At 38.6% G+C, this 14,554-nt stretch overlaps 2 protein-coding genes across 4 annotated transcripts in view; both read left to right on the plus strand.

Annotated features, from left to right (window-relative positions):
* Positions 1 to 116: 116 nt before the first annotated feature.
* cd302 (CD302 molecule) lies at positions 117 to 3,652 on the plus strand. The gene is made up of 6 exons (XM_074694725.1): positions 117 to 303; positions 1,332 to 1,457; positions 1,556 to 1,666; positions 1,889 to 2,071; positions 2,169 to 2,189; positions 2,297 to 3,652. Exons 1-6 carry the CDS (start codon positions 189 to 191, stop codon positions 2,497 to 2,499), a joined length of 759 nt encoding a protein of 252 aa, XP_074550826.1. The 5' UTR covers positions 117 to 188; the 3' UTR covers positions 2,500 to 3,652.
* Positions 3,653 to 8,546: 4,894 nt separating this feature from the next.
* LOC141808126 (bromodomain adjacent to zinc finger domain protein 2B-like) overlaps positions 8,547 to 14,554 on the plus strand; it is a 55,948-nt gene continuing 49,940 nt past the window's right edge. For all 3 annotated transcript variants that reach the window (XM_074694506.1, XM_074694507.1, XM_074694508.1), the window contains exon 1: positions 8,547 to 8,770. The gene's annotated coding sequence lies outside the window, so the exon portion shown is untranslated. The remainder of the gene's footprint in view (positions 8,771 to 14,554) is intronic.

The following is a 14,554-nucleotide window of genomic DNA, read 5'->3' on the forward strand; positions in this document are numbered from 1 at the left end:
CCAAAAAAAATTGAGTTGGTGGTTTGAAAACAAAGCAGATATAATGAGTAGGTTTCTGTTGTGCTCGCGCCGTTTTCACCCGCTGAGCTCGTGTCGGTGAGCGCTCGTGCTCAGTGTGGGTGGGATTTCTCTTACGTTACTGCGGATACTTGAGTCGAGCAAGCAACAGTCAGAAAAAGTAGAGCCACATGACTTCACTGTCTCCTCATTCTGTCATGGAGTCTCTGAAGAAAATCCGCTCCCGACCTCTGTTGTGTTGTGTTTTCGTGTTGTGTTTTCAGCTGCAGTTGGCTCTGACAGGAGGTAAGAGGCTCTCTGCTACAATACCGTGATTGTTGTGTCTCGCGCATAGCGATGCATGCACGCAGCTGTTGAATTTAGAGTTGCGTAGGCCTGTGTTGTATTAAGTGTCCTCAAAACTCTCACTGTTTGCGTTAGTGTTTGTTTAGTGTCGAGTTAAAGTCGTGTCAGGACACACTGACGACAGGAAGACATTAAAACTGGATCAAACCAACTTCCCTGAATGTCGACACTGTTGTTGTGTAATTTAGTAACATAACCTTTAAACGGATGTTATCACAGTTCACTTGTGCAGGAATGTGTAACCTATTTGAAGGATGTGTGATTTCCAGTGTTGCGAAAGTCTGTGTATTTTGTTATCAAACATAAAAACAATGTTTAGACCTCAAGGACTGGGTGTACTACAGACAGGGACCCTTGCATTTGCAGGTGCCTGGCATTGTTAAATCCTATTGAATACACCCAGTTTTATGCTTAATGCAAGCAAATATTCATTTTTAGGTGATATTAAACTCACCTGAACTCACTACTAACTGACTTGAGAACAAGATTTTAAAAGATATTATATTTTTCAGTGAGAAAAAAAGGGAGAAAAAAAGACATACCAGAAGGAATTTCAGGAAAGCCTGGCTCGATTTGCATAAATACACAAATAAAGACAGAGAGGTGCACAAGTTGAAACAAGTCTTTTGACTGTACTGAATGTCAAACAGTATGTGTGATGACATCTTTTAACCAGAGCTGCATTATTAAACTAATATTCCTGCTTTTTTAAGTAGATTTAGTAATTCCAACCATTTTTTTTTTCGAGCCAATGTTGTTTTCAGGTTTAGATTGTTCAACTTCAATGTGTCACTTTGCTTGCACCATCATTGTAAGAAGTATTTCCTGATACAGAAATGTGGCAGCATCTTAAAAATGTGCAAATTTTCATGTTTACCCAACTTTGTGGTATGTTATAAGGTTTGGTGTAAAGCTTATCTGTCATTTTATGCCAATTTTGTCATGTTTTGTCCTGTGATGTTTCTTAGACTGCCCTGCAGATGGACGCACCTGGGTGTCATTCGGAAACAGCTGTTACCACTTTGTCCATGGAAAAGAGGAGATAACCAAACAGTACTCTTTTGACAAAGCAAAAACTATCTGCCAAGGATTCGGTACCTGAGACCACTCTTGCCTCTTTTTTCTAATAAGTATTTCATTTTGAGAGGTCGTGTTTTATTCTGTTGCATTAAAATATTTTGCTTTTTTCCAGAACTTTTGACCATCCAGAGTGCAGAGGAGAATGACTTTATCATCAATTACAGCCCTGAGGTGTGGAAAGGAGTTGTTAGTGTGTGGCTGGGAATGTATTATGACACAAATGGTAGGTACCACATGACCAGAGGACTTTTTAAAACCTTATATGCAATTATTTAAAAGTGTATTGGTAGAAAATAGAAACTTGATCTGAAACTTTTTATTGTTTTGACTCTGTTAAAGTTGAAGTTCCTCTACATCTCAACCAGCACATGACTGACTTTACTTGTCTTTGGAAGTGTTTTTGCTGTGTGTGTCAACGAAGTGTTGATGTCATGTCTCGTGTCAGGTGAAGACATGAAGTGGTTCGGTGACAGCCCAGTAAAGTATACTAACTGGGAGGACAGCACTTCCCCCTCCGACCTGGTGCCCATGGATACATGCGTGGCTCTCAACAGCAAGACAGGAAAGTGGGAAAATGTCAGCTGCCTGGATGATTTGGAGGGTGGAGTGATCTGTGAGACGAATCAGAGTAAGAGTGAAGAAATGATGTTATACCTGAGAAACATTAAGAAAAGTAACGCTGGGAATGTTTCACTGGAGTCTCACTGTGTTTTTCTTTCTTTCAGAGGCAGAGGAAGCCAAATCAAGTAGGTGAACCTTTGAGCTTTTTGTTCATGGTTTCTTTACTTATGCCTGTGTGATTACATGTTTATAGCGTTGAGCTTCCTTACATTGTTACTTCTCCGTCCTCTAGAACCCAGCCCGCTGCTGTCCGCGCTGGTCATTCTCAGCGTGTTAGCTATCGTGGGAGTCTCTGCAGTTATTTGGTTCCTGCACCAGAAGCACAGTCTTGGCTCCACAATCGTCACGGCATTCGAGTACCACCCTCCATTCCGAGTCCTGGACACAGACCAGTCCTGTTTGGTGGAGGCTGAGGAGACTGACAGCGCGCCGTAGGAGAACTTTACTTTCACACTGAAGGGAAACAAAAGCCCCCCCTTTTACTGGGTGGGTGGGTGTTTATGCAAAGATTAGTCCAATCAAACAGTCACAGAAGTAGTTTGGGATTTATGTCATGCTTTGAAATAATCTAGTGTTAGAGGAAGAAAACTGATGCCAAATATTAACTCCTCACAGTTTCTGCTTGTAGTGTAATCTGCACTTGCGAAAGAATCACCTAACTTTTTCAAGTTGGTTCATTTTCACCTGTAGCCTTGTCTACATGTGATCTGTGTTTGATTGAGCACTAGGTTATCTTCAGGCACAGCATTTTATCTTGAATAACTTTGAGTGTCAACTTTCTCTTTTACGTTACTGACCTTGCACATTGAAAGAGGATTGGACTGTATAAGACATTTCCTGTTACTCAACTACTTCAGCAACTTCAGTGTTGTATCCTGTAAACTTGGGAGGCTAAGAAGGAGACCGGATAATAATAATATATGAAAAGCAATGCTGGATTCTACAGCTCACATGATCCAAAAAGTTACATTTCCATCGTCAGACCTATTGGGGTTATTTTTTAAGTTCCCTCTGGATCATAATATAGATTTTGTGGAACTAGAAACATGATGAACAAAGTGACCTTTTTTGTGTAAAATCAGTGCACTATCCCTTTAAGCACTACTCAAAGAAGCAGGGATTCTCAATCCTAAGGGCACATGTAAATAGTTGTATTGAAACAGAAGCCTTGTTCGATTTTGAACTGTTGCCATTTTTATTCAACGTATGTTAAAAAAGAAAGAATTGCACATCCAATGAAAAGCTACTTTCAACTCATTCTGCTAAAAACATCATGATTTGTTCCTCGATTAACCAAAATATGTCAAACGAAGCTACATTTGTTCAAAAGTGTCGCCAGAAATTTATAACTCTTTATCCACTGATCAAAATAAGTTGTGTGCATTTTGAGTTGATGTTACTTTCCTTGCATTATCTGTGATATAGTTTGAAGAGGTTTATCCTGATTGAGGTGTTATTAAATCGACAATCTAGATGTGACTGTGTGATGTGTTGCTGCAGTGTTGTGTAAAATAACCCTTTTTACATGTTTGATAGCATGGAAGCTTTTGTGCAACTTGTCACAGTAAAGTATGTTTGACTGTAAAAAGAGCTTGTGTTTGATTTGATTGAACTGACCTGAGTCTAAAAGTTTTATTTGTTATAGCCTGGTGCCAGCACTTTGTTTCTTTTTGGGAACGGTGTCCAACTGTGGCAAAAATGTGCTTGCTGGGGAAAGAGGAGGAGCAGTTTCTTTCCATTCAGTGTGATCTACATAGAACATCTCAGCTAAATATATATATGTCAATCCATAATTGAAGAGAAAAGGATGAATTAGGACACCAAAATTGGGGATCGAGTCTAATTAGTTCTGAGAGGACATCTAAATCACTGTCATACGAGGAGTGTCACTCCCTCCAAATGTCCAGTGACTCTGTTGAAATCTCAGCATGGGCTCAAGATGAAAGCTGAACTGAGAGAAGTCAGCAGGAAATCTCTTCTTCTTCTTCCATTCATACGCACTTATTTTTAGACTGGAAGAAGTCTGTCGTCTAACAAACTTCCTTTGAATCTTTGCATCAGGTCCCTTTTTATGTTGAGTGGTTTTTTGTGATGTATTGGAAAGATTTAAGGCGCTTATGAGTCAGTTACTTTGATGTATTACAGCAGAAGACTAAAACAATAAGCACAGCATGTCAGAGTTTCAGGTCATTTCAGGATTTGGCCACAAGGTGGGATAGTGAATCACATATTTGTCAAATCCTGTGTTAGTGAAGCGGTTTTCTACCATCAGTAAAGGATGTTCTGAAATATAGATGATAGACAGTTTGACACAGTTGAATAATGATGAGACTTATGTTGACTTTCTACTAGAAATCAAATTTAGATGTATGAAAGGTCTTGAAAATGCTCTCTAAGGTATATCTTGTCAAATGATGTAGTTCCTGGTCTGGCTGTGGAGGGAGTTTGTTGTCATTGGGGAATGGAGCAAAGAGTCAAAGGGGCCGATAAGTATGGGGTTACATGTGAAGGTTTATGTTGAGCAAAGTCAAAACACAGCCTCTTTTAAGTCTGGATGTAATTCACAAGTAGGGATGGGTACCGAATTAGGTACTTTTATAGGTACCGACCGAATCCTCTCAAAAGTACCGGGTATCGATTCACATAAAAACAAAAAGTACCATGTTTAGGTACCTAAATGCATCCTTGTGACTGTGAGGGAGTGGAAGAGTAGAAGATTTTCCATGCTAGAAATAAACGCAGCATTGCAAGGTAATATATTGAAAAATAAATATGTCAAATTGAAACTCTTTTATATTTTATTATTAAACAAAGTGATATTTTTTACCACAAAAACACAAAAAAGTACCGAAACTTGGTACCATTGAGTACTGGTACTAATTGCCAGGTACCGGGCATCGGTACCGTATCGTTTCAAATGTGAAAGGTACCCATCCCTATTCACAAGTCTCCCTCTTATATGCATAACCTTCATCATTGCACATCTATTTTTCTTTTTACCATACACATGGTTAACTTTGTAAAAAAGCTGCAGACATGGTTTTCTAAAGGCTAATTTAAAGACTGAGGTGATTTGCTGATGAATATGCAACTAAGTAGAATTCATTCAAGATGCAAATTCTGATTCAAACGGCAATCTTTGATGTTATTAATGATCTATTTGGGAAACTTTAAGTGTGGCTCAACTTTTGATTTCATCACATGACAATGAAGAAACTGATCTACCAAGTCTCTGTACTGGTGTGGTTGTCTCACAACAGGGCAAATCTTAAACAGTACAGTATAATAATTGAGTTTATCATGTCTTAGTCTGACTGTTTTTCCTGTATGACCTGTACATATTGGTTAAGTATCACCAAAAGGCTGTTGTTATATCACAATAGCTGTAATGCCCCCCAGAAAGACAGCAAATGATTTTATTAATACATCTGCACACAGCTGCTTTAAGCAGGAAGCGTCTGCGGCTCCGTGCTGACCCAGACTGACTAATTAAAACGGACATTGGTATTCATGAATAAGAAATGACATACAGTAGTCCAGCGGATGGACAGAAAATGAGAGCCAAGTTGGATCACAAGACAAAGTTCAAGCCTGTGAATCATCAAATTATATGAAAATAATACAAACAGGATGAAAAATCAGGGCCCAATCTTAGGCTTTACAATATTTAACTTTAAACACACACACCGAAGTGCTGGCTCTAGTTTTTGTGTGGTCACAGCTTCTTCCTGCCTTTTCTTTTTTCAGCATGTTTTACTGTGTCAGGATTCTATATACAAATCTATTATTTTTGTTGAGCTCATCCGCTGTTCATTTCCTGGGAAAGGTGTCTGTATACAGACGTGTGAGGCATCTGTTTCCTTTGTCCTGGAAGTCTCATGTCTTTCCTCCATTCATCTATTCTGGAATATGAGACTTAAAACACAGGAAACAAAAGCTGCTATCAACATGACTAATCTGAGACCAGCTGCTATATATACAGTATGATGATATACTCTGTTTTTTTACCACCTAAAGAGGCAAAAACATGCTGCTTTTTTATCCTGGACTTCACATACTAACACACATTTTTTCAATCTGACATATTACTTAACGTGTTTAAGCAACGGCTTAGGAACACTAAGTTAGATCCCAAACACTCTCACATTTAGGCTCACAGATGCAAAATCAAGTGATGAAAGCACACAGTTTTTTAGTTCACACACTGTGCCATTTTCTAAATCAAATGCATGTGCTTTGCTGGAAGGCTTTAGTGTTAAAGGGATCAGAGCATTGTGTGCTAACATGATTAAAATCTGTACAGTTTAATATGTCACCCAAAAAAATCAATGACACAGAGTCCTGTGCCTTTGGGGCACACTGAGTTTTCAGTGGACTGATGGAAAATAATTATTAAAAAACAAAAGCAGCATCCTAATTTGTTTTCCATCAGTCTCCAGAGAGATCATCTTTGCTGTGTCTTTGGTATCTCATTATACTTTCTAATCAAGACTCTTTAAAAATCCCTTTAAAGGGGACAGACGTTTGCCCTTCCCCCAGCATGCTGCTGCATTGCAGCCATCGACTGCCACTTATTATGTTACAAATGTCCAAGGTAGGCTGACATTTGATTGTTCAAAGTCAAATAAAAAACCCACACAGTATTAAAATAAGGTTTCTGGATGCTGCTCTGATAGCTCTCCTTGCTCATTTCTCAAATGAAGATGGTCTTAAACAATTAAAAAGCCAGGTATCCTGCAGCTTGGCTGATGAATATACCAAATCACTTTTTTTCCCCTCGTGTGTGTTCATCCAGCGGGCGCATGTTTCACTCAATCCAGACAGTCAGGAGCTCCTGTGGGTTGGAGGAAAATCAATGAGCACAAAGGTGAGCAAGCAAATAAAGCTGTTTTAAATCACAAATGCTGATCAAGGACTCTTTTATCCACATCTTAAATTCAAAACAGGCCTTTGTGCTTTAATTACACTTTCCAATTAGACCAACTTCATGGGCAGAGGGCTGTGGAAAAAGGTGCATTACCACGAGCCTAAATCCACTTCATCCCTCTGAACACTGACAAATCTTTGAAAAAGATGTTTTGAAAATCACAGGGGTCTCTCAATAATTCATAAAGATGATAACCTCCTAACAAATGTTGCTCTTACCTGATATAAGATTATTACAGACCTAAGTAAGAGTTGTTGTTGTTTTAACAATGCGGCAGAGACTCAACAAGCCTATATCAGTGAGCAGCTTTTGTCTTGTTTATTACATTTCTATATTGTAAATGTTTGTTTAAGAGAATTATGACAAATCAGATATTTATCTTGCTTTATCATCATTCAAAAAGCTGATAGTGGTCCTTTTTTCATCACTGAACAAAAGGAGTGTGTCATGCTAATTCACAGCATCACCATCACCACCACCTTGGTGCACTTCTATTCTGTTATATCTATGTGGTGCTACTCATTTTTTCAAAGCAAGATTGTCTCTGGTTATACATTAAAGCTCCTGTGAGGACTTTTTTTTCTGCAACAACAAAATTGAAATTAACCGTGAAGCCTCTTAACGACCTATAACCCACTTCTATGTGGAACATTTTAATGTTTTTAAACCCTGTAAAGGAGTAAGTGTTAGACAAACACTGGAGAAACAGTCATTTTGATTACTTTTTCATAGTTACTATTCAAGTGGAGCTATACATTTCAGTGTGATAAGAAAACACGATGAGAATTCAACACATGATACACTTTGTCCACTGGGGGCGCCAAAATCAACACAAGCAGCAAGTTCCACGAAGAAGCTTTAAAACTAGAGCTGATCCTTTTAAATCAAATAAGTAACTCAACTCTTGGATAGTTATGAGCCTAAACATTTATAGTTTAGGCTTGTAGTATCAATAGTCTGAATCAATATAACAGCTTTTTTTAATCTTCAGCAGCAGTCTGAGCTTTTTTATATCATTTTTTTTTTTTACTGATGAACAAATATAAATGGATTAAACTGTTAAATTGGCTGAAGTGGAATTAAATATTTTTTCTTTCTTTCTTTCTTTCTTTCTTTCTTTCTTTCTTTCTTTCTTTCTTTCTTTCTTTCTTTGTTTTACTTCACTCAGTTTGTCTGCTTCACTCTTTGGTAATCAAGTACAAATGAAATACAAAATATGCATTTAAGCTCTTTACTTTAAGTGTGAAACCTAAATGAGAAAAGATAAAAAAAGAGGCAGGACTGTATAACCACCCTACCTGCAAACTAACACACACAACTAGTTTTGGTTCAATTAAAAAGAATCAAAACATGCACCTGTTTGTGATGGAGTCAATATAAGTCAGTCTGCACATTTATATGAAAGATAGACTTCACAATTTCTGCAGTGCATTTACATTTCCTTCAAACAGATAGGACTACAGATGTCAGTTTGTACACTTGTGTCGCTGGCTGCAGTTTTAGGAACAAAAGTTTGCATTGTAGGAGCCCTGAGCTGACGTCACTTCTCTTGAACTGCTTGGAGAGAAACGGAGGAGAGTGTGTGTGTGTGTGTGTGTTCAATATGCGAATAGAGACCAACACATTCAGTCACACTCCCACCCCGGACTCTATTACCTACTGACCAAATCTCCATTCATCTCTTTCAACATCCCTTAAACAGCGCTAAACTGGAAAGCAAATAAGTAGCTTTGTTTCTTCTTCACCGTTTAAAGGGATACACCGAGTTTCAACGGTAAGGTGAGGTTAATTCCACGCGCATGTCTCGTCAATGTATGTTCCGCTGTATGTTATTTTGCAATTGTGTGTTGCTCGTGCTAAGCTAAACTGGTAGCATCCTCTTCGACACTTGCCTCATTGAAACGTCTGCCCTCGGAGTTCAGTTCGGTTTCTAAGCAATTGACAAAGTTCTGGAAAAAGTAGATACAGCTTTTTGCTGGTGTTTCTTGCGTGAAGTTTTTCAGGCTTACAAAGAATATAGTGTCGAAGTTATAACTTAGTCACAGAACGGTGAAAGAGTTTAGTTTGAAATGTTAAAATGTCACCGCCGGTTAAATCGAGAGGCAACGCTGCTCATCTTATCTTTTCCTTACATAGTGATTTTTTTTCTTTTTTGCCAGCTGGTTCACTCACTAAATTTAACGTTTTCCCGAAAATATAAATAAGCAGTGATGAAATAACAAGTGTATGCACTCATCTTTAAGCCCCCCATGAGTGGGATATTGAAAGTAGTGATCGTCTGTATGTGTTTTGTTGGGTTTAAGCGCACAACATGTTAAAAGACCAATCTCCGCATGTAATAAATGTTATTCTGTTTAATCCTTTTCGGGTATCTTTACATTAAGTGGTTTGAAATCAGTGTTTAAGCCGGGGTTAGTCAGTCTCCTGCTCGTCTCCCCCCTGTTCTGTCGCTTCCTCTTAAAAAGCAGAGTGCAGCTAATGCTGCAGCTGCGGTCTGGGCTGAATCCTACCCTTTGAGATTATGACAATACCCTCCATTTTTCTGCTTTCATATTAACAACAAGGCAATCGCCATCTTGAGATATTTAAATTAGAAGGGGTCTGTTTCCGCGGTGTGTCAAAGTTATCAAACTTTGGAGACGGAGAAATCTGGATGATGCACATTTGTCCAGTAAATGGAAGCAGCATTTTAACCAAAACATTGATTTTTTTTGAAGTTATATGGAGTTTGATTCATCTTTATGAGATTTTTATCATTGTTTTGATTTTGCACTTTTATTTTCTGAGGCATGTCCTTATGTATTGAGACTGTTGAACTCTTAAGTGGGTGTGAATCTGGATGCAAAAGCACATTCAAGCCCTTTATAAGCATAAAACAGGGCATTGTAACATTGCCTTGATTTCCCTGCCACACATGCAGTGCACTAAGTGCACGGTTAAGTACAATTCTGCAGTGAAAGGCTTATGCATGTTTGAAATCAAGTGAGATTTAGCACAGGTTACTCTTTTTTTTTCCCTGCAGACACCTCCACATGTAAAGAATTATACGACTGTTTGTCTCCTAATTCTCATTATTCACAATAAAAGTTTTCTTCTTTGACACGCAGTCACTATGTTTATGGACAAGACTTATTGAAGAAGAGGATTTTTTTTTGCATTGAACTTGTTTCAGGCTTTGCCATGAGTCTATCATTCACACAGCTTGATGATTAGATTCATTTGCTTTTTCTGTTATAAAAATGTCATTCATTGTTTTTTTCGGGCTCTTTTCATTTGTTCTAATCATTGACTGTAATGAACTGATGTGTTGTCTTTGCACACAGCTTTGAGTGGAAAAAACAGTGAACTGATAAAGTCCATCATTCAAATGGGTTCAGTAGCCAAGGCAGCGAGATAAATCAGATCACAGCCTTGATGTGTTATGCATGCATCCAGTAACTGCCGATGAATCAAAACACAGGTAGAAGGTCACTAAATTTGCCTCATATTTATTCAGAGCACATGTCCTTGAAAATCTCTACAGAGAGAACAGTGTTGAAGTGCTGTGCGCTAGGATTCTGATAATTTATGTTAATATTTTAACATCGAGAAAGAGGAGAGTCAGCAGCTTGGCATTTGAATGTTAAAAAATATTGAAGGGTTTTGTTCTGCAGGCTCCAAATGCAAATGTAGGACGGGGTTTGTAAGTGATTCTAAAGGGCACTGTTACATGCACAGTCTCTTTACACGAATATAAAATCATCCAAACCATCCTGCTAAACAAGTCAAAGAACCCAACATCTGACAGATCTGTAATGTCACAATCGATACTGCACACAGCGTCTCATCATTTTGAGATTTCTGTGCATGAGGCCTGTAGCAGTGTACATCCAGTCATCTCATATTTAATCTGTTTGCTCAAAGTCCGACCTTTTACTCTTTGTCTTTTAAAGGATCGAAGAAAAAAAAAAGCAGGACTGCTAATAATTGTATTTTCACCCTGTCTCTACCACTCTTACCCTTTCCACGAGTTTGCACTCATTAATCAAAGGTGCCGCTCTCCTGCTGAGGGCTGAGCAGGTTCATCAATTTGGCAGCCGGCTTGCTGTAAGGAACGGTGCCGAGGCTCTTAACACACAAGCATAAATAAATCTGTGGTCTTTATATGCAAGGCCTGAAGGTTAATACTGTATAATGCAATGTACCCTCTTTGTCTGTTGTGATTGATGTTTTAAAACATGTAAGGCTTGACAGGAGTCCCTTTTTGTAGGTCAGTGTTGACACTTTATGATTGGGTGAGCTAGAGGGGGTGAACGGCACGAGGGAGGTGGATTATTAGGAATATGTCAGGGAGATTACTCTTTTTCACTCTTCTTTCTGGTCTATTTTCTCTCTCCGCCCTGGAGATGCTTGTCGCAGTGCTTTATTTGAACCAATGATGCTTCAGAGATTGAAGTCTCCCTGCTGTGTTGATGGAGCTGATGTTTTAAAACGCTAGTGGTCTGCTCTACTTTTTTTCGGCTGTTTGGTATTTATTTGTGTCTTGTGCTGCAGGAAAACGCAGCTTATCTGAGAATGAATGAACAGACCAAACCATTTCCAGTTTTTATTGTAAACTGCCCCCCATATTAAACAAATATTGACCTCTGCACCCCTCTTTTTATTGATCCTCATGCATTTAAAATCTGGTCACCACTGCAACAAAACACTTCCTGTTGAAGCTGTCTAATGCAACTGTAACAGACACATTTTTCAGTTTCACACATTAAAGCTACATTGTTTAACTTGAGAAGAGATTAGGGATGCACCGATCCAAGTTTTCTGGTTCCGATACCAATACCAGTACCTGGGCTTTGGGTATTGACTGATACAGATATTGTTAAGTAATAACCTGTATGACCTACTGTGGGATAAGACTGGCAATGTTTGGGGTAAAAGGCAAAAAATAAGCGGATGGAAATACTGAGGATAATTTTTATTTAAGATATAAAATATTTGAATGTTTACCAGAAAAATAAAGCTTCAGAATGGGGATGGGCACGTACCTATACCAGCTATCATTATCAAGCCGATACCAGCCTTAATTTAAGGTATCAGTACTCGTAAAGGCTTCTGATACCCTCCTCCCCAGTAGCTGGCGCTACATTGCAGCGGTTTGACACCACAGAAAATATGAGTCAGGTCCTGTTCAGACTATGAATGAACCAGGGAGAGTTGACAGTTAAAACTATTTTAGATAGCACTTAAGTTTATTTCAGAAAATAACTTTTTGGCTTTTTGCACTTAAGTTAATTTATGTTTTTAAAAAGTAAACTCAGGGAGACTTGTTTGCATTTTCATGTTGGACTTAATGGCAGTTTGACTGAGCTGCCTTTGTTTAAAATTATATGTCACTAATAATTAGGGCTGCAGCTATGGAATATTTTTGTATTTGAGTATTCTACTGAAAATCCCATCGATTAATCGAGTAATCGGATAAAATACATTTTTGTTTAGTTAAAGAGCAGTTATTTTTCAAATGTAAATTTTTCTCTTTAAGAAATAGAATTTTCTGATACAGCATGTCAATAAGAGCACTTGCTTTGGTAGCTCCAAAATTTGTAAACACACTTTGACACATTTTTTGTGCCTTGTACATCTCATCAAATGTTGCGGACCCAAATGGCACCCGTTTCGTAGAATGACCCATTAGCCTCCAAACTCCAGAAAAGAAGCTAGATTTGTTGCTAGTTGCTATTTTGTGTAAGAGGTAGCTTGAGGGGTCTGAAAACTCTCTTAACATGGCCTCAGCTCTGTTTGAAATACCACTCTTTGATCTTTTTAAAATCAAACGATTCCTCGAGGCAGAGAAAATTACTCGAGTAATTTTTGTAATCAAGTAGCTCGAATCATTCGAGGAATCGTTTCAGCTCTACTAATAATTGAAACTTTATGTCTCAAAAGCACTAGAGGTATCAGTACTTGGTATCGGTGAGTACTCAAGAGAGGGTACTCGTACTGGTATCGGTCTGAAAAAAAGTGGTATCGAACTACTTCAGAATATACAGAAATACTATTCAGTGGTAAACTTTTATTTCCTGTTGACTGGTAATGCAGCAAAAAAAACCCCAAAAAACCAAAACAAGAAGTAGCTGAGAGCGCCAGTTGTTTGCCTGGATAGGCCCCTCCACTGATACCGATCCAGCTTTGAGTGGCACCAATACTCAATACATGTAGTTGGAGACTTTAAAGGCAATACAGGATTCTTTTGAATGAATTAAAAGTCTTTTTTATACTATACCTCAAAATGTTTTTGCTGAATGGCTCAAATGGCTCACAGGTTCCCTAAACGTTCTCTGTCATGATCCGCTTCCCGTTTTATCTCCTGATTCAACACGCGTGGAAAAACATTTTCCTCCAGACCTGTCAACCAAATCCTCCCAGCCAATGAAAATGCCTTACATACATTTCCTCAGAGACTGCGCTCATGATACTACAGATGCAGTCATAACCAATATTAACGCTCACCCTGCCGCTCCAGTAAGCTGAAACCCTCAAATCGTACAACACAAGGAACATTAATCACGACAAAAGGGATTTGGTCCCAATGTTACCTGTCAGTTTATCACACATGAGGCTTTCTTCCCCATTGTGTGCTGCTCAAATGATGACATGGACTCAGTTAGAAGCTCAGCGAAGTAACTTGAGAAGGCTTAGTCTTGTAAAGTTCAAAGACACGTGGCAGCATCCAATTATTTGAAACTAGAGGGTGACCTTTTCCCTGTTGACGTATGCTCACATGTAGGAGACAGTAATCTCTTTTACACTGGGAGCCACAGTAAGGAAAGGTAAGGTGACCCACATGACGTACAACAAGTGTTGTTGCTGTTGAAGTGAGAGCGTTAAAGCCAAAGTTCTGAATACCATGATTTAGAAAACTCTCCTAAAGAGTGGTTTCTTTTATTTCTTTTCTTTTTTGTAACCAGGTCACAGCCCTTCATCTAAAACGTAATTCATATCTGAAACAATGAGGATAACACATGAACTGATGAACCAGTAGTATCCTGAAAAGTGAAAAGCAATAACAAAAAGTTAGAAAACACTGAGAACTACTTTTTCTCAATGTAAAAAGTGTGATACAGTCAGTTTCCTGAGGTCATTTGATTACTGAAAGATCAAACAACAGACCATAATTCTGTTTCCCTCTGGTGTTTTTGTCACGTCCCCTCGCCCTTTTGTCGTCTTTTGGAGATGAACTTTGATTTTCTGCTGATGTTGGGAATGGAAAACTCCTCTCCCCACGGGTCCGACCGTATTACCATTTTTATTTCATTTCCATGGAGGTTTCAGATCGGAACAATGCTGAAGGAGTAAATCGATACACTCCTGCAATAAATCTGACTCTCTTTGTCTCCTGTTTCAGGTGGAGGGCAGGGATGTCACAGAACTGAGGACAGACTCATATGGTATGTGTTTGGTTACATCAGCTACCCATCATCCATCTCTGCCATTATGCTCTTTGAAGTGCCTCTTTTGATTTCTGGACTGGGAACACTTCTTCTTTGTCAAATTGGAAAGAGTATCTAATGAATGGGAATACTGGAC

The sequence above is a fragment of the Halichoeres trimaculatus genome, unplaced genomic scaffold (genome assembly GCF_033239565.1).
Source record: "Halichoeres trimaculatus isolate MK-OKI-2021-1 unplaced genomic scaffold, fHalTri1.1 fHalTri1_scaffold_19, whole genome shotgun sequence".
In the NCBI taxonomy this organism is placed as follows: domain Eukaryota; kingdom Metazoa; phylum Chordata; class Actinopteri; order Labriformes; family Labridae; genus Halichoeres; species Halichoeres trimaculatus.